Raw genomic sequence first — 26,730 nt, 5'->3', positions numbered from 1 at the left:
GGATGATATGTGGTGGGAATCGGTGAGAATAAACGGTCCTGGACGCTTCTGGTGGCTGTTACTCCTGTAAGAAGAGAAATATACACGTCTAAGTATCATCTCTGCACATATATAATGTATATAACTATAAGGGGGGGAAAAGAATAACAGGGCTGTATGTCTATAACTGCACTAATATCACTATGATATCTCCGGGTGTTATACTTACAGAGAACCATGGGAAGGGTGGCTGGGCCTTCCCGGACTCCACATCATCCCAGTCAACAGAGATAAAGAACGGGTGGGATCTGGTGGCAGATGTTATTGGCAGTCGGTCACTTGGAGATTTGCGCAGGAGCTAGAAAATAAGAGAGGTAATTAGACATATGATGTATGATTAATTTGCAATAGGTGATACTCCAACGTCTATCAGCAGTTCTCATAATCCCCCAACTATCCTTCTCCATCTTCTCCTACTACTTACCGCTTCTATGAAGCTGACGGCGTCAGGGCACATCCCAGGATGGAAAACAGGGACCTTCTTCACCAGTGACAGGAAATATTCCATCACTGAGCCTTCGCTGTAGAAGGGTTCTTCTCCTACGCACATCATGAACAGGATGACGCCAAAGGAAAAAGAATCCACCTGATGGTTGTACGGCTTCCCGCCCAGAACCTGAAAGAACATCAGTCAGGAGATAAGAGAATATTCTGGGAAGGGTATTACACACACAATTATATGAGGACCGGTCATTGAACAACTGTCTGCATGGGGCTTCTATGTTCCTTACCTCCGGGGCAGCGTAACCAGTCGTGCCTACGAAGCCTGTTGTTGTGTCCTCCCTAGACACATTGATGGCTGCACAGCTGTAGTCTGCGATTTTGATGTGTCCGATGTCATCTAGGAGGATGTTGTTCGGCTTCAGGTCTCTGCAGAAAGAAGAAACAGTTAATTCATGGAGAGAACATTCTACAATTTATATATGAGAAGAAAAAGAGTCCCGGGAGATGAGTGCACGTTCTTACCGATGGATGACGCCATGATCGTGAAGGTACTGCAGTCCGCAGAACATCTCAGCCGTAAACCGCCTGTGGAGTAGAAAGTAGAGGATGGATCAGTGGTTACATACACCTCACATAAGATAATGACATGTGACCCATTCATGTCTCTGGGTGTCATTGTCCATCGCTCTAGGACTAGAATGTTCCCACAGCAGATTTTTAGGATCCTGAATGATTCTCGTCTAGTATAAGAAATGTACCGTGTTGTCTGGATTGTAAACAGCTGAGATTCCTCCATCCGGCTATGCAGGGTTCGTCCGGGCATATAGTCCATTGCCATCTTATAATTATAGATGTTCTCTAGAAAGCCCCTCAAAGACATGAGGAAGCGGCTTCCAGCGCCAATATTCAGGACTTCCAGTTCTATAAAGGCCCTTTTCTGGACCTCCAGTTCTGTACCCAGGCTTTCCTTCATCTTCCTCTTAGACAGGGCCTTCACCGCCAGAAGTTCTTTACTGGCTGGATCTGATACCAGTATAACCTGGAGGAGAAGCAATATAGATCAGAACAAGAATTTTGAGGGGAAAACAAGATTTTTGTTTTATGAAAATGTGTGATGACAGGAAGTAATAACTTTTTGGCCACTTACCGTTCCAAACGCCCCCTCGCCAAGAGTCTTTTCAGTTTGGAGGTTGTGGATATCAACAGGATTTTTGATGTTGACTTCTATTGGGGGCAAAGTGCAGGAACTGGCACGGCCAAGAACCTCTGCCGGCTCGGCTGCAGTGTCAGGGGGTGGCTGGAAGCTTTTATCTGGAAAGAGAAAATATGGTTCACAAATCGGCAACAAGTTAAAACACAAAGCGTAAAGGACAAGATTGTAACTATCATTGCCACTGGGCCCCTCTACCCCATAACCAGCTGTATCTGAAGAGATTAGTGAGTAGAGGGCGGGTTCTGTATTCCAAAAAGCTACAAGTGGCGGTATGTATACTTGGGGTCAGGGTATTAGATACTATATATACCCGGGGTCAGGGTACCCTATATACACTCGGGGTCAGAGGTATCGGCTATTATATACACCCTGGGTCAGGGGTTTTAGTTACTGATAGGTAAGTGTTACCTGGCTTCTCTACAACAACTTCCTTAAGGTCGCCGTCCTCCGTAGGCTTCAAGCACGGGGGTTCGTCTACAACGACTTCCTTAAGGTCGCCGTCCTCCGTAGGCTTCATACACAGGGGTTTCTCTACAGCGACTTCCTTAAGGTCGCCGTCCTCCGTAGGCTTCAGACGAATATGTTGGAGGTATTTGTAGCTGAAATGAAAAAGTAGGCATTAAATAAAAGCTTTTATAGGGGGAATCCTCGGGCCTCCCCCGCCTGATGCGTGACTATGGAGGATAGAGGCAGATAAGGACCCGGGCCTGGTGTGATTTCTTGGAGCTCCATTTGTGGATTTTATTAGTAATTAGAGAACCTGAGGTTGTGTGAACAGGGGCAGAACTCGACGCTCTGTATTATGGGGACATTATGAATCTACATAACTTATGTGATTGTGATAAAATATTGGGTAGAAAATTTAGGATACTCCCCAAATCAATATCATGGCTAGTAGGACAACATAAACTAGTGCCAGGACGGTGCATCCGAACGACTGGGAAGAAAGAGACAAGATGGTGGATGAGACGTCATGTGAAAGTTTCACACGTAGATCTTACACATCACTATGGACCCTCTATGGTTGTCATGGTGATAGAACACATTGGGGGAGATCTATGACACCTTCTAAATGTGAAACTCTCTGTGTTACCCATAGCAACCAATCACAGGGTACATTTAGTTTATAAGGATTTATGAAGACAGTTCCATAAATTGTGATCCATTGTGATGTCATCATTTTATGCAAATTAGATGTCTTGAGGGCGGAGCCTGAATGCATGCTGAGTATATAGTGAGTAATAAAAGGATGTTAATAAAGATACTTTACAGCCCCCCTAAAAATGGCTATGCTGATCACTTATCATTATTCGTATATATCGATCACCATTAAAGGGTTTTCCCCATGAAAAAAAAAGCCTTCACATGCATAATCTTAGTGAATTGCGGCACTATCATTATCGGACAATGCACTTTCTGTGAACTCCATGGGAAGGGTAAGTAAATGTGCCCCAATGACACTCTCAGCTCTGCTAACTCACTTATAACACACACAGCATCTGCTATATGCCTCTCTCCTGGATAACAACCTTTTCTGTCTGTAGCTTGTAGAGTAAGTCTCTGCACACTGCTGCTTGCTGGCAGGAAGTGCCTGTGTCTGAGCTGGTCTTGTAATGCAGAGGGGGAGGGCCAGGATGCAGAGAGCACTTCAGTGTGCAGATAAGAGAAGCTATTTAAATTAAAACAGCACAAGAAGACGCGCGAGAATATACACTCACCGACCACCTGTCCAACTGCTCGTTAACACTTAATTTCTAATCAGCCAATCACATGGCGGCAACTCAGTGCATTTAGGCATGTAGACATGGTCAAGACAATCTCCTGCAGTTCAAACCGAGCATCAGTATGGGGAAGAAAGGTGATTTGGGGCCTTTGAACGTGGCATGGTTGTTGGTGCCAGAAGGGCTGGTCTGAGTATTTCAGAAACTGCTGATCTACTGGGATTTGTGGGCGGAAATGCCTTGTTGATGCCAGAGGTCAGAGGAGAATGGGCAGACTGGTTCGAGCTGATAGAAAGGCAACAGTGACTAAAATCGCCACCCGTTACAACCAAGGTAGGCAGAAGAGCATCTCTGAACGCACAGTACGTCCAACTTTGAGGCAGATGGGCTACAGCAGCAGAAGACCACACCGGGTGCCACTCCTTTCAGCTAAGAACAGGAAACTGAGGCTACAATTTGCACAAGCTCATCGAAATTGGACAGTAGAAGATTGGAAAAACGTTGCCTGGTCTGATGAGTCTCGATTTCTGCTGCGACATTTGGATGGTAGGGTCAGAATTTGGCGTCAACAACATGAAAGCATGGATCCATCCTGCCTTGTATCAACGGTTCAGGCTGGTGGTGGTAATGTCATGGTGTGGGGAATATTTTCTTGGCAATCTTTGGGCCCCTTGGTGCAACGCCACAGCCTACCTGAGTATTGTTGCTGACCATGTCCAGCCCTTTATGACCACAATGTACCCAACATCTGATGGCTACTTTCAGCAGGATAATGCGCCATGTCATAAAGCTGGAATCATCTCAGACTGGTTTCTTGAACATGACAATGAGGTCACTGTACTCAAATGGCCTCCACAGTCACCAGATCTCAATCCAATAGAGCATCTTTGGGATGTGGTGGAACGGGAGATTCGCATCATGGATGTGCAGCCGACAAATCTGCGGCAACTGTGTGATACCATCATGTCAATATGGACCAAAATCTCTGAGGAGCTTCCAGCACCTTGTTGAATCTATGCCACGAAGAATTGAGGCAGTTCTGAAGGCAAAAGGGGGTCCAACCCGTTACTAGCATGGTGTACCTAATAAAGTGGCCAGTGAGTGTATGTTTATTGTATATTCAACCCCAATGTTCTTTGATCTTGTTCTTTTGTTCTCTCCGTTGTTGCCACAGTCTCTGGTCACAAAATGGCCTTTAACGGAGGTGAATGTGACCCACCATTGGCTTGTATAGAAAAAGTATGCTGTTACACGGCAGATACATGCACACTTGCTTTGGCCAAGCTTGCCTCAAATCTTAATAGGGTCAGTAAATGGCAAATACCTCTGTTGCCAGCACTGGGTAAGTGCCGGATCCCAGAGCTGTTGGTGGGGCCCACATAAGGCTGTGCGTAAGGAATCCATAGGGGTGAGAGGGGCTGTATCTAATGAATCTATAGGGGGTGAGGGAAGCTGTATATAAAATAACCATGAGCAGGCTGTTGGGTATGATAAACTAGGGAATATTTTGGGGAACAGGAGTTTCTGACTTTTTAATGCCGCCACGTGAGTTCAAAGCAGAGGGGCCTACTGAGGCTCTGCCGCCCAGGGGCCTACTGAAACCTGGAGCCGATCCTGCTATCCAGTCTTGGTTTTGAGAGCTGGAAGCTCTCCACACATTAGATGGTCCCACCAAACATAATGGCTCAGACAACTTTTGTTAAATGTGTATGGACAACTTAAAGGGGTTGTCTGGGATATTGTAAATGTAGAGATTGTAGCATTTACTTGTGTCCTAAGCTCTCATTTTTCCCTTTCAAGACCAGTATTGTACATATAAGTGGCAAAGGTTTTTGTACTGCAGCTCATCTAATGAACAGACCACATGATAAATGACATCACTGATTTTTAAGGCCAGACCACCATGACTGCTGTAAGCTGATCAGTGTGGTTTAAAATTGACCAGTTATCATTAGGATCGGGAAGTAAGAGCTCTCCTTATGGAGACTTTGCCAACTAAGGCTGCGTTGTAGGCATGTAAAGACTTACAGCCTGTTAAGAAGATTGCACTGGTTTTGGATGCCATCTTGAGTACTGTCAGCCTTTTTAGATCCAGCGGCCATGTTAAGTCTGACCTGGGGGGTTATGTTGCCCACTCGGAAGCTATATGGCTAAATGTCACTATTCAAACTTCAGCCAGTGTGAAAGTGTTCACTGTTTTCTTGCTCCTCTCCACTTGAAGGTCATGTTATGACTTAACAGAGCTAACACAAGGCCAGTTAGTCTGAGAACAGGGAAGAGTTAATTAACCTTTTCGGAGAATGTGCTGATAAATTTATAATGGCCAATCGCATTACAGTATTCTTATCTCCTTTTTCACGCCCAATGCTGATTTTTGTGTTTTGATATACGACTGTGGTTTTGAAATAAACAGTGTGATTTGAGTGCAGCTGAAGACCGTGTGTGCGTCTTGGGTTTGTTCTTTCCTCCTGGTACCGGGAGCCATGAAAGAGTTAATTTAAAAGTCACCGTGCAATGGGGGGTTTGAGCCACAGATAAAAATCTCTAACATCAATTCGCATCCCTTGGGTTGAGAATACTATTATGGGCATCTGACCAAAGAGGTGACTTCCGCCGGAGTCCAGGCGGCCAGTGACCAGAACTGACAATGAGCGCTCGGGTAAGTCTATTTTATTGTTTGCCTTGAATGTCACTTATGTTTCACTGGCTGGATTGGGTAACGTCATCTCTTTGTATGATAGTATGTACTTTGCCTTTAAATGTTCATATATGACAGTATGCTCACTGTAATTGTGGCAAAGAATCACTTGTATGGTGACTGACATTGACTGGACAGTGACGGATGGTCAGAGAGTCTGTGATGTTAGCTGGAGCTGTGAGAAGGGTAAGGATTAAGCCTTAGATGTCTGCAATGCTAGAGTGGGAGATATTCTGTTGTCTGAACGACATTGTGGATGACTGTAAGAACTAGTAGTGACTTGGTAAAGAATTAGGGGGAGAGTAGTTCAGTAAAGAGACTTGACTTGGTAAAGAGTCAATAAGGGAGACTTGGTAAAGAGTCCTCTGTGGAAATCTGGTATCTAGTTTCTTTGCGGTCGGTTTCACAAGGTGTTGGATTCGCTGTGTCCGTGGGGACAAGTTTGGCAGTGTTGCAGTAGTAAACATTTATGATGGGTAGTGAATTGGAATTGAGCCAAGTGCATTGCGGACAAGGAGGGAGATTGCTTTTCACACGAAGGGGAAAGATGCACAGACAGAAGGTTGGTTGTTGAGTTAAGCAGTACTGTTGGAAAAGTGCAAAGTTGACCTAATGGAACATAAGGGCTGAGAGCATTGTGTTGAAAAGAAAAGTAATAGTGAAGGTTTGAAGGTTTTGGGATGTGTTAGAGGATCTGATGATTGTATAAGTGAGAAAACTTGATCAGATTTGCAAACAGACATTTAGAGCCTCTGACTTTGACGGACGGACCAGGACAGTGACAGAAATCCTTCAGAGTGCGATAAGGGACATTTCAAAGTTTTTGATGTGGAAAGAATTTGAGAAAAAGAGATTTTATTATATTTTCCTCTGGAGGGAGAGATGGCGTCTGGATCTGGTGGTAAGAGAAGATAACATGCCCTACCATCCTTCAGTGGCGGCCATCTTAGGACAGTTTATATTCCCTTCAAGTCCCTGAAAGTTTATTGCCTATTTCTTGACTCTGTTGGCAGCCATAAAGGCTGGCTGTTGAGTTTTCTTGTATTTTAGCAGCTGAGCACCCTTCGGGATTCTTGGCAGATGTCTACAATAAACTCCGGCATGGGTAACTTTACCTAATTTCAGACTTCTGCTAAAGATCTTGGAGTGTGGGACGTTGTTTGTTTGGGTATGGTCTAGTTAAAACTTATTTGATCCTGACAATTGCAGAAAAATTACTAGAAAAAGTGTTGCAATGTCTCTGGTACCTGCTTTCTGGAGTTTGTAGTGTTAACTAGGCAGAGGGAGGGGGATGAATCTGCGTTTTGCTATATACAGAACTGACATGCAAGTGACCTTGAAGCGTACAGATAACACAGGATTTCTCCATATTGAGTTGTTGGAGTCTGTCCAGAACTTTATAGAGAGCACAAGAATGCTGGGAAAGGAGAATCCCATATGTCTGGATGAGATAAAGTAGAGACATAAACGGTCATGGAGGAGTTCCACGGGAACTGTTTACAACTTTCGGACACATAGGGGATGACCTGACAGTGTAGTGTACTCCAAGTGTACTTTGTTACCAAAGATGTTAGCGGACTAGAGACATCTCTGCCAGACTTGCGCACAGAGGGATTGATAAGACTATGACAGAGGGACGTACAGAGAGAACAGAGACCAGGGTCGGTAGTTTCACAGGCCACGCCAAAGTGAGACTGACAGCAGTTCCGGAAGTCTCAACCGACCAACCCAAGTGGGCGTTGCGGGGAGGTGACATTAATGAAGTGACTGTCCACACTCTAGGAAACGGAGACGGCGCCAACAGGGCGGGACAAGGGGGGTGGTAACGGACAAGGACTTCAGCACGCACAAGAACTGATGTGAGACTCCTCTCCTGCTAGCCCAGTGATGATTTTAACCCATTCCCAGTCAAAAAAAAAAGATCCAAAAAGAACAGCCGCATACATGTAGGATGATCCATGACCTCCAAGCTGCCAATGAGTGTACTGAAGCCCAATGGTCCCTAGCCCAAACTGGCAGCAGTCCCCGGGAGTGACATATTATTCACTGTTATTAATTTGGCAAATGTTCTCCTCTCTGTGCCCTTACATGAAGATTGCCAGTACCTATTTGCCTTTACCAGTTCAGTATTCCAATATACCTGGTGCAGATTCCCACAAGGGGGGTAAAACTCACCCAGCCAGTACCCCACGGCCCTACAGGGTGTAGACAGGCAGACTAGTCCCTTACTGGATGTTCTCTTCTTTTTGTGCCTCCATTTTACAGATTATAAAGAATGTATCTATCAACCTTATGTGTTTCTGAAGGGTTGCAAGGTTTCCAAGTAACCCTTCAGAAACAAGCTCCAGTACTGCCAGGAAAAGGTGGTCTTCCTAGGCCACTGCTTCTCAGCTACAGGCAGATACCTGACAGAGGAAAGAAAGCTGGCAGTCCAGAATATGCCCCTGCCCTGAGCCCCTAAGCCTCTTCACACATTTCTAGGACTGGCCAGCTACTGCAGGCCTGGGATAAAGTCTTCTGCCTCCAGCCAGATGTTGCCCCTTGATAACTGAATTGCTCAGCAAGGCCAGTGAGTTAATCCTAGACCCTAGATCACTTAGTTGCAGTGCAAACCCCACATGTCTTTCATAGTGTCCTCACCCAAGTACAGCCCAAGCATCTGAGCAGTGGCCAGACTCCAGTGTGCACTCCTGATGCCCCAGGAGACACTGATAAGGTGCACAGCTCTGAATCCTGCCGTTCTGTCACCAGTCTTCCAGGATTCAGAGAGGTGGGAGAGAAGGGTGTTTAACCCAGATGTTGAGTTTTGTTTTCTCATAGATGGCTCCAGGTCTGCAGGAGAAGACAGACGGTTCTACACTGGATATACAGTGGTCAGTGGCGCACATGAGGTAGTACAAGAACCACTCCCTCCACACAGGTCAGCACAGGAGGTGAAGTGACGGCACTCAGGGAAGTGCTACAGCTGGTGGAAGGTAAAAGGGCAAATATCTATACTCAAGGTATAGTCCTGGGGTCTAAACACGACTATGAACCCATATGGAAGGCTAGAGATTTCCTCACCTCTGCAGGGACCCCCTTTAAGCATGGCATTCTGATTAAAGAGCTCATGGATGCTCTCTTACTTCTACGAGAGGTGGGGATAGTAAAAGTAAAAGCATACACAATTTGGTAACTCCACAAGCCAACCCCAAGGATGTGGCCGACAGGGTGGTGAAGGCTGCTGCACAGATGAAACCCAGAGATTGTCCTGAAGTCTCAGTGGTGAGTTCTGAGCTAAAAAGTTTGATCCACAGGTGCTACAGTCCCTGGTGGCCCGAGAGTCATCAGAAGTGAAGGAAGTGTGGAGGAAAGCTGGAGCCCAGATGCAGATGGGACCTGGATGCTGGGAGAGAGGGTGTGCCTGCCCAGAGCCCTGTCAAGTAGCCCACGGACACACACACATATCCAAAATGGCCATGCTAGTGCTCATAAACCATCAGTGGTTTGCCCCGGGCGTTACTACCCCTTTCACTAGACTAGTGAAAGCCTGTATAGTCTGTGCCCGCCACAATCCGGGTAAGGTGGTAAAGACGCCATAGAAGGTGACACCCAAGGCACTTTATCCCTTCCAGAGACCGCAGATGTATTTTATCCAGCTACCAAAAAGCGGTACGAAGGAATACGTGCTTGTGTGCATTGATCTCTTTCTAGGGTGGCCAGAAGCTTCTCCCATGACCAAGGCTACTGCCAGAGCTGCAGGTGAGATTTTTTCTGCAGGTTTGGACTTCCAGAGATCATAGAGTCCAGTCGCAGAGCCCACTCCACTGGACAGGTAAAGATCTGAGACCTTGTCCCTCCGGGGTGTAGAATAGGGCCTACACACCCCTTACCCTTCCCAAGTTAGTGGTGGGATTGAAAGACTAAAACAGCACTCTTAAGTTAGAGATCCGGGAGGCCATGGAAGAAACAGGGAAACCATGGCCTGAGTGCTTTCCTGCTGGCCACCATTCAGTTAGGACCACCCCCAACAGAAAGATGAGATTGTCCCCCTTTGAAGTACTTTTTGGCTGTGCACCCAGACTAGGCCTCTACCTCCTACAGACCCTATAGCTGATGGCAGGAAACCAGGTGGAACATGCCACACAGTTGAGCCATGCCTGGAAAAGGTCTTCAAAAGTGTTTCTGATTCTTTTTCTCAGATCCAGACAGAGACCTCAGGATGCATAACCTGAAGCAAGGAGACTATGTGGTGGTAAAGAGACACTAGAGAGAGAGAGTCTGGAGCCTCGCTACGACGGTTTTTTCCAAGTCCTGCTGACCAGTGCCATGTCTGTGAAGCTAGAGGGAAGTCAGCATGTTGCCACGCTTTTTATTGCAAACTTACTTATTCTTCTTGCTAGCTGGTCTTTTCTGACTGACTGTATGCTCAGGGACACCCCAACCATGACTATCACTGTATCTATAGGGGTGACCAGGATGCCCCCAGGGTAGGAGACTTTACCTACGGTTGGTGCAACAAGACAATGACCTTCTTTAACATTGACAGCACAGGTGACCCTGTATTAGCAGTGTCTGATTTGTACAGGATTTGTGGGGATAGGAGAGTCAGGTCAGGCCTAGAGGCTGGGAAGGTGAGTGTACGGTGATAACACTTGTGCATTCCTTCCCCGTGATCCCCAAGGATAAGGTTGATCAGACCAATAAAGAAAAGGTAGAGAATCCCAAAGGATTCTGGAGGTCTGAGAGAGAAGCACCTAGATGACAATGTTTATACAGATACAGTGGGAACCAAGGTGAGTAGAAGGCCCACAATCAGATATGGGCAGGTCTAGAGTCCATTATTCCCCAGATAGCTGTGAGCAAAGATGTTGGTTGGGTAAAATGTTTTTATTGTAATCAATAGAGATTTGTTAATTATATTGGAGATGCTTCCCAGAAAAGCATGGCTTAGGACATGATCCTTGCTGAGAAGGGAGGAGTCTGTAAGATGGTGGGCGTGGCTTGTTGCATGTACATCCCGGATCTATTACCCATGCTTTTGAAAAGATTGAAGGACTTTCCGGGGAACTCAAGAGAAACTCTGGGGTGGACACTTTGTCCTTCACTTTGTGGTTGGGGGATTGGAAGGGTTTGCTTTAAGTAGGGGCGATATTGGGGATTGTGAATTTGCTCTTGTCACTTATTGCGTGTTGTGGGGTCCCCCTCATTAAATCCACCATGTTCCAGATAGCCGTCCAGGCGGTATGAACCCCCGACAGGAGAATTGCCCAGAGGGGAGGATGATGCTGCCTGTTGGAGAACCAGCCTGTTTATAAACCCATAATCTATGGAAACATAACTATGTAATTTGAGTGTGCAGTCCTGTGACCCCTGGGTGACTGGCCTCCAGGGGATCTGGTGAAGAGTTGACAAGTCTAACGGGTAAGGGCTTAGCCTACCTGTAGGTACCTGGAGCTTGAGGAGGTCGCTCAGGATGGAATTACAGGCCAGCAAGACTCAAAAGGGGGGAATTGTTAAGGAGATCGCACTGGTTTCGGACGCCATCTTGCATACTGTCAGCCAATTTAAATACAGCGGACATGTTCGGTGACCACTGTCCAGCTAATGCAATGATTCAGCCATTTTTGTGTAACCTGCCTGTTAAAGTTTTTCCTTGGCACATGTGAGAGATGATTGACCTTCGGTATGTTCTCCTTCTTATCATAAATGTTTGGGTTCTGGAGACATTAGGGCAGATTTACTTACCCGGTCCATTCGCGATCCAGCGGCGCGTTCTCTGCGGTGGATTCGGTTCCAGCCGGGATTCATCAAGGTAGTTCCTCCGACGTCCATCAGGTGGCGCTGCTGCTTTGAAGTTCCCCGGAATCCACTCAAATTCACCGGCCTATTCCTAGTGAAGGTAAGTGCAAGCTCCGCCACACTTTTTTTTTAAAAAAAGCAGCGGTTTTTCCGAATTCGTCAGGTTTTTGTTCGGCCACGCCCACGGTTTCCGTTGCGTGCATGCCAGCGCCGATGCGCCACAATCCGATCGCGTGTGCCAAAATCCCGGGGCAATACAGGGAAAATCGGCGCAAATATTCGGGTAACACGTCGGGAAAATGCGAATCGGGCCCTTAGTAAATGACCCCCATCCTCTGTACATTCTGTAGAGAAAACATGTCTGAAAAGAAATAGTTTATGGTTCATTAACCGTTTGGGAGAATGTCTCAGAGAATGTTCTGGTAAAGTCATTATGGCCAATAGCATTACAGTATTCTATCTCCTTGTCACGTCCCTTTGATGATGAGGTGTCTGTCTTTTATATATGCAATTGCGGACCAATAAACGGAGAGAAGATTTCCACATACACTAGAGACTGATGTATCTTGGGTTTGTTCTCTCCTGTCTGGTACCGGGAGCCATGAAATATTTAATTTGAAAATCACCATGCAATGGGGGGGGGGGGGGGGGGAAGGGGGAAGTTGAGTCCCAGATAAACACTTCGGTAATGTCCAACCAGATCTCAGGAGAGGTAACATTCAACAAACTCAGCTAATTTCCCTTTGGTAATTGGCCGGCTGGCGGAGCGTGGCCTAGCGCTCCTCTGGGTCATGGTCACTAGGTACCGGAGGTACAGGCCTCCTCCACGCTTGTCAGGTATTCGACAGGTAGGTTCGCAAGAAAGGAGGGAGAGGCTGCAAGTGTAGGAGAGCTCTCCCTGGGGCAAACCTGATGTAGGGATCCCTGGGTGATGGTTAATGGGGTGCCCTTGGTGTTAAGCAGCTTTAGCGTAGGATCACAGACAATTGAGGTCAACTATAAAAAAAACTCACAGTTCATTTATTCTGGAACACGGCAACGACCACAACAGCAGAAACAATTCAATAGTGTCACCTACACATCCCCTATAACAGTGTCATCTACACATCCCCCATAACAGTGTCACCTACACATCCCCCATAACAGTGTCACCTACACATCCCCCCCCATAACAGTGTCACCTACACATCCCCCATAACAGTGTCATCTACACATCCCCTATAACAGTGTCATCTACACATCCCCTATAACAGTGTCACCTACACATCCCCCATAACAGTGTCACCTCTACACCTCCCCCCCATAACAGTGTCACCTACACATCACCCATAACAGTGTCACCTACACATCCCCCATAACAGTGTCATCTACACATCCCCTATAACAGTGTCATCTACACATCCCCCATAACAGTGTCACCTACACATCCCCCATAACAGTGTCACCTACACCTCCCCCCATAACAGTGTCATCTACACATCCCCCCATAACAGTGTCACCTACACATCCCCCATAACAGTGTCACCTATACATCTCCATAACAGTGTCACCTACACATCCCCCATAACAGTGTCACCTACACATCACCCATAACAGTGTCATCTACACATCCCCCATAACAGTGTCATCTACACATCCCCCATAACAGTGTCACCTACACATCCCCCATAACAGTGTCACCTACACATCCCCCCATAACAGTGTCATCTACACATCCCCCATAACAGTGTCACCTACACATCCCCTATAACAGTGTCATCTACACATCCCCCCATAACAGTGTCACCTACACATCCCCTATAACAGTGTCATCTACACATCCCCCATAACAGTGTCATCTACACATCCCCCATAACAGTGTCATCTACACATCCCCCCATAACAGTGTCACCTACACATCCCCCATAACAGTGTCATCTACACATCCCCCATAACAGTGTCATCTACACATCCCCCATAAGTGTCATCTACACATCCCCCATAACAGTGTCACCTACACATCCCTCATAACAGTGTCACCTACACATCCCCCCATAACAGTGTCATCTACACATCCCCCATAACAGTGTCACCTACACATCCCCTATAACAGTGTCATCTACACATCCCCCCATAACAGTGTCATCTACACATCCCCCATAACAGTGTCATCTACACATCCCCCATAACAGTGTCACCTACACATCCCCCATAACAGTGTCACCTACACATCCCCCATAACAGTGTCACCTATACATCTCCATAACAGTGTCATCTACACATCCCCCATAAGTGTCACCTACACATCCCCCATAACAGTGTCACCTACATATCCCCCATAACAGTGTCATCTACACATCCCCCCATAACAGTGTCATCTACACATCCCCCCATAACAGTGTCATCTACACATCCCCCCATAACAGTGTCACCTACACATGCCCCATAACACTGTCACCTACACATCCCCCCATAACAGTGTCACCTACACATCCCCTATAACAGTGTCACCTACACATCCCCCATAACAGTGTCATCTACACATCCCCCCATAACAGTGTCACCTACACATCCCCCATAACAGTGTCACCTACATATCCCCCATAACAGTGTCATCTACACACCCCCCATAACACTGTCACCTACACATCCCCCATAACAGTGTCACCTATACATCTCCATAACAGTGTCATCTACACATCCCCCATAACAGTGTCATCTACACATCCCCCATAAGAGTGTCACCTACACATCCCCTATAACAGTGTCATCTACACATCCCCCATAACAGTGTCACCTACACATCCCCCCATAACAGTGTCATCTACACATCCCCCATAAGTGTCATCTACACCTCCCCCATAACAGTGTCATCTACACATCCCCCATAACAGTGTCACCTACACATCCCCTATAACAGTGTCATCTACACATCCCCCATAACAGTGTCATCTACACATCCCCCATAAGTGTCATCTACACATCCCCCATAACAGTGTCACCTACACATCCCCCCATAACAGCGTAATCTACACATCCCCCATAAAAGTGTCACCTACACATCCCCCATAACAGTGTCACCTACACATCCCCCCATAACAGTGTCATCTACACATCCCCCATAAGTGTCACCTACACATCCCCCCATAACAGTGTCACCTACACATCCCCCCATAACAGTGTCACCTACACATCTCCCCATAACAGTGTCACCTACACATCCCCCATAACAGTGTCATCTACACATCCCCCCATAACAGTGTCACCTACACATCCCCCATAACAGTGTCACCTATACATCTCCATAACAGTGTCACCTACACATCCCCCATAACAGTGTCACCTACATATCCCCCATAACAGTGTCATCTACACATCCCCCCATAACACTGTCACCTACACATCCCCCATAACAGTGTCACCTACACATCTCCATAACAGTGTCATCTACACATCCCCCATAAGTGTCACCTATACATCTCCATAACAGTGTCATCTACACATCCCCCCATAACAGTGTCACCTATACATCTCCATAACAGTGTCATCTACACATCCCCCATAACAGTGTCACCTATACATCTCCATAACAGTGTCATCTACACATCCCCCCATAACAGTGTCACCTACACATCCCCCCATAACACTGTCACCTACACATCCCCCATAACAGTGTCACCTACATATCCCCCATAACAGTGTCATCTACACATCCCCCCATAACAGTGTCACCTACATATCCCCCATAACAGTGTCATCTACACATCCCCCATAACAGTGTCACCTAAACATCTCCATAACAGTGTCATCTACACATCCCCCCATAACACTGTCACCTACACATCCCCCATAAGTGTCACCTACACATCTCCATAACAGTGTCATCTACACATCCTCCATAACAGTGTCACCTACACATCCCCCATAAGTGTCATCTACACATCCCCCCATAACAGTGTCACCTACACATCCCCCATAACAGTGTCACCTACATATCCCCCATAACAGTGTCATCTACACACACCCCATAACACTGTCACCTACACATCCCCCATAACAGTGTCACCTATACATCTCCATAACAGTGTCATCTACACATCCCCCATAACAGTGTCATCTACACATCCCCCATAAGAGTGTCACCTACACATCCCCTATAACAGTGTCATCTACACATCCCCCATAACAGTGTCACCTACACATCCCCCCATAACAGTGTCATCTACACATCCCCCATAACAGTGTCATCTACACCTCCCCCATAACAGTGTCATCTACACATCCCCCATAACAGTGTCACCTACACATCCCCTATAACAGTGTCATCTACACATCCCCCATAACAGTGTCATCTACACATCCCCCATAAGTGTCATCTACACATCCCCCATAACAGTGTCACCTACACATCCCCCCATAACAGCGTAATCTACACATCCCCCCATAACAGTGTCATCTACACATCCCCCATAAAAGTGTCACCTACACATCCCCCATAACAGTGTCACCTACACATCCCCCCATAACAGTGTCATCTACACATCCCCCATAAGTGTCACCTACACATCCCCCCATAACAGTGTCACCTACACATCCCCCCATAACAGTGTCACCTACACATCTCCCCATAACAGTGTCACCTACACATCCCCCATAACAGTGTCATCTACACATCGCCCCATAACAGTGTCACCTACACATCCCCCATAACAGTGTCACCTATACATCTCCATAACAGTGTCACCTACACATCCCCCATAACAGTGTCACCTACATATCCCCCATAACAGTGTCATCTACACATCCCCCCATAACAGTGTCACCTACACATCCCCCATAACAGTGTCACCTACACATCCCCCATAACAGTGTCACCTACATATCCCCCATAACAGTGTCATCTACACATCCCCCATAACAGTGTCACCTACACATCCCCCATAACAGTGTCACCTACATATCCCCCCATAACACTGTCACCTACACATCCCCCATAACAGTGTCACCTACACATCTCCATAACAGTGTCATCTACACATCCCCCATAACAGTGTCACCTATACATCTCCATAACAGTGTCATCTACACATCCCCCCATAACAGTGTCACCTACACATCCCCCATAACAGTGTCACCTATACATCTCCATAACAGTGTCACCTACACATCCCCCATAACAGTGTCACCTACATATCCCCCATAACAGTGTCATCTACACATCCCCCCATAACAGTGTCACCTACATATCCCCCATAACAGTGTCATCTACACATCCCCCATAAGTGTCACCTACACATCCCCCCATAACAGTGTCACCTACACATCCCCCCATAACAGTGTCACCTACACATCCCCCATAACAGTGTCATCTACACATCCCCCCATAACAGTGTCACCTACACATCTCCCCATAACAGTGTCACCTACACATCCCCCATAAAAGTGTCACCTACACATCCCCCATAACAGTGTCACCTACACATCCCCCCATAACAGTGTCATCTACACATCCCCCATAAGTGTCACCTACACATCCCCCCATAACAGTGTCACCTACACATCCCCCCATAACAGTGTCACCTACACATCTCCCCATAACAGTGTCACCTACACATCCCCCATAACAGTGTCATCTACACATCCCCCATAACAGTGTCACCTACACATCCCCCATAACAGTGTCACCTACACATCCCCCATAACAGTGTCACCTACATATCCCCCATAACAGTGTCATCTACACATCCCCCCATAACACTGTCACCTACACATCCCCCATAACAGTGTCACCTACACATCTCCATAACAGTGTCATCTACACATCCCCCATAACAGTGTCACCTATACATCTCCATAACAGTGTCATCTACACATCCCCCCATAACAGTGTCACCTACACATCCCCCATAACAGTGTCACCTATACATCTCCATAACAGTGTCACCTACACATCCCCCATAACAGTGTCACCTACATATCCCCCATAACAGTGTCATCTACACATCCCCCCATAACAGTGTCACCTACATATCCCCCATAACAGTGTCATCTACACATCCCCCATAACAGTGTCACCTAAACATCTCCATAACAGTGTCATCTACACATCCCCCCATAACACTGTCACCTACACATCCCCCATAACAGTGTCACCTATACATCTCCATAACAGTGTCATCTACACATCCCCCCATAACAGTGTCACCTACACATCCCCCATAACAGTGTCACCTATACATCTCCATAACAGTGTCACCTACACATCCCCCATAACAGTGTCACCTACATATTCCCCATAACAGTGTCATCTACACATCCCCCCATAACAGTGTCACCTACATATCCCCCATAACAGTGTCATCTACACATCCCCCATAAGTGTCACCTACACATCCCCCCATAACAGTGTCACCTACACATCTCCCCATAACAGTGTCACCTACACATCCCCCATAAAAGTGTCACCTACACATCCCCCATAACAGTGTCACCTACACATCCCCCCATAACAGTGTCATCTACACATCCCCCATAAGTGTCACCTACACATCCCCCCATAACAGTGTCACCTACACATCCCCCCATAACAGTGTCACCTACACATCTCCCCATAACAGTGTCACCTACACATCCCCCATAACAGTGTCATCTACACATCCCCCCATAACAGTGTCACCTACACATCCCCCATAACAGTGTCACCTATACATCTCCATAACAGTGTCACCTACACATCCCCCATAACAGTGTCACCTACATATCCCCCATAACAGTGTCATCTACACATCCCCCCATAACAGTGTCACCTACACATCCCCCATAACAGTGTCACCTACACATCCCCCATAACAGTGTCACCTACATATCCCCCATAACAGTGTCATCTACACATCCCCCCATAACACTGTCACCTACACATCCCCCATAACAGTGTCACCTACACATCTCCATAACAGTGTCATCTACACATCCCCCATAACAGTGTCACCTATACATCTCCATAACAGTGTCATCTACACATCCCCCCATAACAGTGTCACCTACACATCCCCCATAACAGTGTCACCTATACATCTCCATAACAGTGTCACCTACACATCCCCCATAACAGTGTCACCTACATATCCCCCATAACAGTGTCATCTACACATCCCCCCATAACAGTGTCACCTACATATCCCCCATAACAGTGTCATCTACACATCCCCCATAACAGTGTCACCTAAACATCTCCATAACAGTGTCATCTACACATCCCCCCATAACACTGTCACCTACACATCCCCCATAACAGTGTCACCTATACATCTCCATAACAGTGTCATCTACACATCCCCCCATAACAGTGTCACCTACACATCCCCCATAACAGTGTCACCTATACATCTCCCATAACAGTGTCACCTACACATCCCCCATAACAGTGTCACCTACATATCCCCCATAACAGTGTCATCTACACATCCCCCCATAACAGTGTCACCTACATATCCCCCATAACAGTGTCATCTACACATCCCCCATAAGTGTCACCTACACATCCCCCCATAACAGTGTCACCTACACATCCCCCCATAACAGTGTCACCTACACATCTCCCCATAACAGTGTCACCTACACATCCCCCATAAAAGTGTCACCTACACATCCCCCATAACAGTGTCACCTACACATCCCCCCATAACAGTGTCATCTACACATCCCCCATAAGTGTCACCTACACATCCCCCCATAACAGTGTCACCTACACATCCCCCCATAACAGTGTCACCTACACATCTCCCCATAACAGTGTCACCTACACATCCCCCATAACAGTGTCATCTACACATCCCCCCATAACAGTGTCACCTACACATCCCCCATAACAGTGTCACCTATACATCTCCATAACAGTGTCACCTACACATCCCCCATAACAGTGTCACCTACATATCCCCCATAACAGTGTCATCTACACATCCCCCCATAACAGTGTCACCTACACATCCCCCATAACAGTGTCACCTACATATCCCCCATAACAGTGTCATCTACACATCCCCCCATAACACTGTCACCTATACATCCCCCATAACAGTGTCACCTACACATCTCCATAACAGTGTCATCTACACATCCCCCATAACAGTGTCACCTATACATCTCCATAACAGTGTCATCTACACATCCCCCCATAACAGTGTCACCTACACATCCCCCATAACAGTGTCACCTATACATCTCCATAACAGTGTCACCTACACATCCCCCATAACAGTGTCACCTACATATCCCCCATAACAGTGTCATCTACACATCCCCCCATAACAGTGTCACCTACATATCCCCCATAACAGTGTCATCTACACATCCCCCATAACAGTGTCACCTAAACATCTCCATAACAGTGTCATCTACACATCCCCCCATAACACTGTCACCTACACATCCCCCATAAGTGTCACCTACACATCTCCATAACAGTGTCATCTACACATCCTCCATAACAGTGTCACCTACACATCCCCCATAAGTGTCATCTACACATCCCCCCATAACAGTGTCACCTACACATCCCCCATAACAGTGTCACCTACACATCCCCCCATAACAGTGTCATCTACACATGCCCCATAATAGTGTCACCTACACATCCCCATAAGTGTCACCTACACATCCCCACATTACAATGGCTGTAGCCATAGACACCTGACATTAAAATCACCAACAGATCCCATAGAGCAGAGGTCCCCAACCGCCGGTCCGCGGACCAAGTCCGGGCCGTTGGAGTTTATCAGCCGGTCCCGCTGACAGCTAGCTCCGCGGCCCTGCGCCTGGTCAGTGACGCGGCTCCCGGTACCTGTGTTCAGTGTGTAGTGCTGCTAAGCAGCAGCACTGTATACACTGATGCTCAATGTACACTGCTGCTACTCGCAGAATGTGCTCAGACAGGAGCAGGGACAAGCAGGTCATGTGTGTCCAGCGCTCCTTCCCTACTGCTAGCTGCGAGTTGGAGGGGGAGGGGCTCTGGATGCTAATGGAAAGCTAGATATGATGTCAGGTCATTATAAATGTCATAATTATATGATAAGTATGAACTAAGCTCCACCCCTCCATAACCCCACCCCATATGACCAAAGCCCCGCCCCCACAGGACCATGGAAAACTGGTCTAGCTTAAAGCCGGTCCTTGGTGCAAAAAAGGTTGGGGACCTCTGCCATAGAGCATTGGCTGTACCCCAGACCCCCCTGTACAGTACAATGGTAGAGTCCAGCAGGAGCTGCAGTTCCTTCCTCCAACCACCAGGTGTCGCTGCTATCTCAGGCTCCGCGGCTGCCCTGTACTCGGGTATAATAGACGAGCTGTGAGAGGAGCGGCGCCATCTTGTACAGTGTGTGACACAGAGATAGGGGGCTGTAGATGTGTGAGGCGCCATAACCGGGCAGAATCTCTGTATATCCCTCATGTAGGGGCCATCACCCTGCAGGATGATGCTGGTTATACAGCAGACATGATGAACATTGCTGTGATAGTGTTTATAGAGGGGAGAAGTCAGTGTGCACAGGGGTTTAGCTTAGTGATGACTTCATGAGGTAAATTTACCTCACACACCATCCCTCCCCTGTGTAATGGTGGTCAGGGCCGGCAGTGTAATGGCTGGAGCCCAGTCCTATCATGTACATGTTATATATGGGCGGAAGGGAAATGGCGCAGACGTGTCACAGAGATGAGTCATTTATCAGTCACCAAAATGCGTTGTAACGCAGAGCGGAGTCATGTGACCTGTGACTAGAGGTTTTATAAGAGAAAATGCTGCTTTGTGTGAACTGCAACTGAGGGAGAGGACGATAGAGGTGATGACTAACATTTTACAAGGTGATTTTATCCAAGAATTATTTTAATGAAATAAATAATATTCCTGTCTATGGTAGCACCACGTCAGGAGGCTTTTATACAAAAATATAAAAGTCAAAATTGACGCTAAATCTCAGCTGTATTTTCCCATTTTCAGACCTAAAGGCGTTTGCTAAACATTAAAACCCTCCAAATGACTAGTGACATCGATAAGTCTGACGTAGTACGGGGGGCACGCGTCCGGGAGAGGAGGCGGGGATGAGTACCGCTCACCCCCGCCCATCTCCATAGCGTCCTATCGATCCCCCGGCTACAGAACGGTGCAGCACTGCACCATACCACTCCCGTACAGCACCGTGAGCCCATTGCCGCCTATGGGGAACGTATATATGCAGGCTGTATATATGTCCCCCATACTGTGTATGTCAATGTAGCCAAAGCGCGGATTCACACTGGATCGTTCAATGCGTTTTATTTCTGTTTTGCTTTAGTTTTTTTGGCTGCTTTGATTTTTTTTTTCCGCATCAGTAAAAATCCAAATAAGTTTTAACCCTAATTATAAAACATCTCATTCAGGTGTTTTATAAGGGTTAAAACAAAATGGAGGTGCGGCCTACAAATTGTAATATTTTTTGACAATACACTCATTTTGGGTGGAAAATTAAACATTTGCAATGGATTAAATTAAAAAAGGCTCCACAAAGTTTGATACCCAATTTCCCCCAGTGTCGATCCTCCAGTGCCGATCCCCCATATGTGGTGGCCTCCTGCTGTACACACGCACAGGCCGGGCATAGAATGGAAGGAGGCGCCATCCAGAGCAGATTTACATTGTCAAATTGTACAGGCTATCATTTTTTTTCTTTTTTTAATGTGGACCTATAGGGGCTTATTCTTTTGCCACATGAGATGCACTTTTCTTGGACAAAATTTTTGGGCATTTATAGCTAATTGGTGAGATTTTATTAGTGGAGGAAATTAAAATCATTGATTTTTAGGAAGATTTTTTTGGGCCGTTTACCATACCATAAAATAGTATATTATTTTTATTCTATGGGTCGCCACGATTACGAAAATACCTCATTTATATAGATTTTTAATTTTTAACCCAATTTTACCGAATAAATAGTAATTTTGCAAAAATGTTAATTTTAACAACACCGTCTTTCATGTGCATGTGTTGTTCTTTTTAGTGGTCTTATTTTTGAGTGCATGACTTTTTTTATCACTTTTTTGCTGATTTTTAAGGGGTATTAAAGGGAACCTACCACCACATATCTACCTATAAAGGTAGATCGGGTGTTAGGTACATCTATAGGACGTGAGGATAGCCCTTTTAAGAGCTAATCCACACGTCCCCACAAACTTTAATTTGGCAAATATGTAAATCCCCCGGTAAGACCCTTACACGCTGCGGTCATGCTTGTAGTATAAGACTCCCCCTACCCCTGGCCATATTTATCACAAATAGCCAACCTCCGAAGTCCCTAACATGCTGTAAAAACCCATTCCTTTAGGCAAGCCTATAACATTTGCTAACAGTATGAAATTTCAACTCTCTTTACTAACCCATCCTGTGTCCTTCTCCCATCTGTTACCTAGTAACCACAAGATGCTAAGCATGCACACATTGTCTATGGCAATGACCTGCTTATACCGGAAGTGATTCGGAGACAGGATGTTTCCTGTGGACTTGCGTCTGTAACCACCGGCACTGCCGCCATTTGGTTTTATTCCATCTAGCTGAGGAATTTGTGTATGGGGGATACATTTTCAAATGTATATATGGGGCACATGCCCCTAGTTGTTCCCTTACCCCTGAGGAAGTCACAATGGCGTGTGTGACAATACCCGTGGGGTCCCTCTTATTTTACCAGAATTATCGTGTGTACCTACCTGTGTATACTTTGTGTTGATTTTCACTGGGATATTGTATGGCAGTTTCCATAAGAGGGATTGTGGGCACAGACTTGTTTGCCCTGAGACAGCACGCACAGGTTGTATTTGTGCATGTTTAAGTGTTTTTAACCTTTGTGCGCTCTTTTCGTTTACTTTATTGTTAATGTTATTATTTTGGCATGCATGGAGCTTCCGGTATTTGGTAGTGCCCGTCTCTCCCCTCTTCTTGTGCTATATAAATAAGGATTATCATTATTCCCCCATCCTGAACCCCTAGCCAGATCCCTCCCAGGTAAAATATCTGGGTGTAACTCATCATAATATAAGTTCCTGATACGTTCTGTATATTGAAATAATTAAGACAAAGCCTCATTATATGTTTGCAATGTATAGATAGATTTGGATCTTTATTCGTCACCGTGTAGTAGATGAGCTTTCTAGGTGTTACATAGCAAGTGTGGTTGAGCGATGTTCTTCAGTGTCAACCTTGTAATGCCTTGCTATGTTTATCCAGAGGAAGGCGAAAAACCCATGAGGACTATGGATGGCTTTGTCCTCATATTAGGGGAAAAAATTCCTTCCTGACCCCAAACATGGCGATCGGATAACATCCCTGGATAATTGGTGCTCAAATCTATATGGATGATATGTGGTGGGAATCGGTGAGAAAGTCATAAATCGGTAGAGAATAAACGGTCCTGGACGCTTCTGGTGACTTTTACACCTGTAAGGAGAGAAATATACACGTCTAAGTATCATCTCTGCACATATATGATATATATAACGATAAGGGGGGAAAGATTGAGGGCTGTATGTCTATAACTGCACTAATATCACTATAATATCTCCGGGTGTTATACTTACAGAGAACCATGGGAAGGGTGGCTGTGCCTTCCCGGACTCCACATCATCCCAGTCAACAGAGATATAGAACGGGTGGGATCTGGTGGCAGATGTTATTGGCAGTCGGTCACTTGGAGATTTGCGCAGGAGCTAGAAAATAAGAGAGGTAATTAGACATATGATGTATGATTAATGCAATAGGTGATAGTCCAACGTCTATGAGCAGTTCTCATAATCCCAATACTATCCTTCTCCATCTTCTCCTACTACTTACCCCTTCTATGAAGCTGACGGCGTCAGGGCACATCCCAGGATGGAAAACAGGGACCTTCTTCAACAGTGACAGGAAATATTCCATCACTGAGCCTTCGCTGTAGAAGGGTTTTTCTCCTACGCACATCATGAACAGGATGACGCCAAAGGAAAAAGAATCCACCTGATGGTTGTACGGCTTCCCGCCCAGAACCTGAAAGAACATCAGTCAGGAGATAAGAGAATATTCTGGGAAGGGTATTACACACACAATTATATGAGGACTGGTCATTGACCAACTGTCTGCATGGGGATTCTATGTTCCTTACCTCCGGGGCATTGTAACCAGTCGTGCCGAAGAAGCCTGTTGTTGTGTCCTCCCTAGACACATTGATGGCTGCACAGCCGAAGTCGGCGATTTTGATATGTCCGATTTTATCTAGGAGGATGTTGTTCGGCTTCAGGTCTCTGCAGAAAGAAGAAACAGAGAATTCATGGAGAGAACATTCTACAATTTATATATGAGAAGAGAAAGAGTCCCGGGAGATGAGTGCACGTTCTTACCGATGGATGACGCCATGATCGTGAAGGTACTGCAGTCCGCAGAACATCTCAGCCGCAAACCGCCTGTGGAGTAGAAAGTAGAGGATGGATCAGTGGTTACATACACCTAACATAAGATAATGACATGTGACCCAATCATGTCTCTGGGTGTCATTGTCCATCGCTCGAGGACTACAATGTTCCCATAGCAGATTTTTAGGATCCTGAATGATTCTCGTCTAGTATAAGAAATGTACCTTGTTGTCTGGATTGTAAACAGCTGAGATTCCTCCATCCGGCTATGCAGGGTTCCTCCGGGCATATAGTCCATTGCCATCTTATAATTATAGATGTTCTCTAGAAAGCCCCTAAAGGACATGAGGAAGCGGCTTCCAGCGCCAATATTCAGGACTTCCAGTTCTATAAAGGCCCTTTTCTGGACCTCCAGTTCTGTACCCAGGCTTTCCTTCATCTTCCTCTTAGACAGGACCTTCACAGCCAGAAGTTCTTTACTGGCTGGATCTGATACCAGTATAACCTGGAGGAGAAGCAATATAGATCAGAACAAGAATTTTGAGGGGAAAACAATTTTTTTTTTGATGAAGATGTGTGATGACAGGAAGTAATAACTTTTCGGCCACTTACCGTTCCAAACACCCCCTCGCCAAGAGTCTTTTCAGTTTGGAGGTTGTTGATATCAACAGGATTTTTGATGTTGACTTCTATTGGGGGCGAAGTGCAGGAACTGGCACGGCCAAGAACTTCTGCCGGCTCGGCTGCAGTGTCAGGGGGAGGCTGGAAGCTTTTATCTGGAAAGAGAAAATATGGTTCACAAAGGGCAACAAGTTAAAACACAAAGCATGAAGGACAAGATTGTAACTATCATTGCCACTGGGCCCCTCTACCCCATAACCAGATGTATCTGAAGAGATTGGAGAGTAGAGGGCGGGTTCTGTATTCCAAAAAGCTACAAGTGGCCTTTGTGGGTGGCGGTATATATACCCGGGGTCAGGGTATTAAATATTATATATACCCCGGGTCAGGGTATTAGATACTATATACACCCGGGGTTATGGGTATCGGCTATTATATACACCCGGGGTCAGGGGTTTTAGTTACTGATAGGTAAGTGTTACCTGGCTTCTCTACCACAACTTCTGTAAGGTCGCCCTCTGTAGGCTTCATACACGGGGGTTTCTCTACAATGACTTCCTTAAGTTCGCCATCCTCCGTAGGCTTCAGACACGGGGGTTTCTCTACAACGACTTCCTTAAGGTCGCCGTCCTCCGTAGGCTTTATACACGGGGGTTTCTCTACAATGACTTCCTTAAGGTCGCCGTCCTCCGTAGGCTTCAGACGGAGGTATTTGTAGCTGAAATGAAAAAGTAGGCATTAAATAAAAGCTTTTATAGGGGGAATCCTCGGGCCTCCCCCACCTGATGCGTGACTATGGAGGATAGAGGCAGATAAGGACCCGGGCC

At 46.3% G+C, this 26,730-nt stretch overlaps 1 protein-coding gene across 1 annotated transcript; it reads right to left on the bottom strand.

Moving 5' to 3' along the window:
* Positions 1-160: 160 nt before the first annotated feature.
* Positions 161-26,585, bottom strand: LOC140077517 (protein kinase C theta type-like). Its single transcript, XM_072124762.1, has 7 exons — positions 26,386-26,585; positions 1,631-1,794; positions 1,242-1,522; positions 1,006-1,068; positions 771-909; positions 464-655; positions 161-337 (listed from the first exon to the last, which is right to left on the bottom strand). The coding sequence occupies exons 1-7, from the start codon at positions 26,432-26,434 to the stop codon at positions 161-163; spliced, it is 1,065 nt and encodes a 354-aa protein (XP_071980863.1). The 5' UTR covers positions 26,435-26,585.
* Between the last annotated feature and the right edge of the window lie 145 nt (positions 26,586-26,730).

The sequence above is a fragment of the Engystomops pustulosus genome, chromosome 9, assembly GCF_040894005.1.
Source record: "Engystomops pustulosus chromosome 9, aEngPut4.maternal, whole genome shotgun sequence".
Classification (NCBI taxonomy): domain Eukaryota; kingdom Metazoa; phylum Chordata; class Amphibia; order Anura; family Leptodactylidae; genus Engystomops; species Engystomops pustulosus.
The sequence above is the reverse complement of the archived record's forward strand: the minus strand, read 5'-3'. Positions and strand labels throughout refer to the sequence as shown.

What these genes read in the sequence shown, in the direction of transcription:
- LOC140077517 (XM_072124762.1), bottom strand. Translation starts at nt 26,434, where the DNA reads ATGAAGCCTACAGAGGGCGACCTTACAGAAGTTGTGGTAGAGAAGCCA. An exon ending in AGTTGTGGTAGAGAAGCCAG is followed by an intron (nt 1,795 to 26,385) that starts GTAACACTTACC and finishes TTCTCTTTCCAG; the next exon opens with ATAAAAGCTTCCAGCCACCC. An exon ending in GCGAGGGGGCGTTTGGAACG is followed by an intron (nt 1,523 to 1,630) that starts GTAAGTGGCCAA and finishes CTTCTCCTCCAG; the next exon opens with GTTATACTGGTATCAGATCC.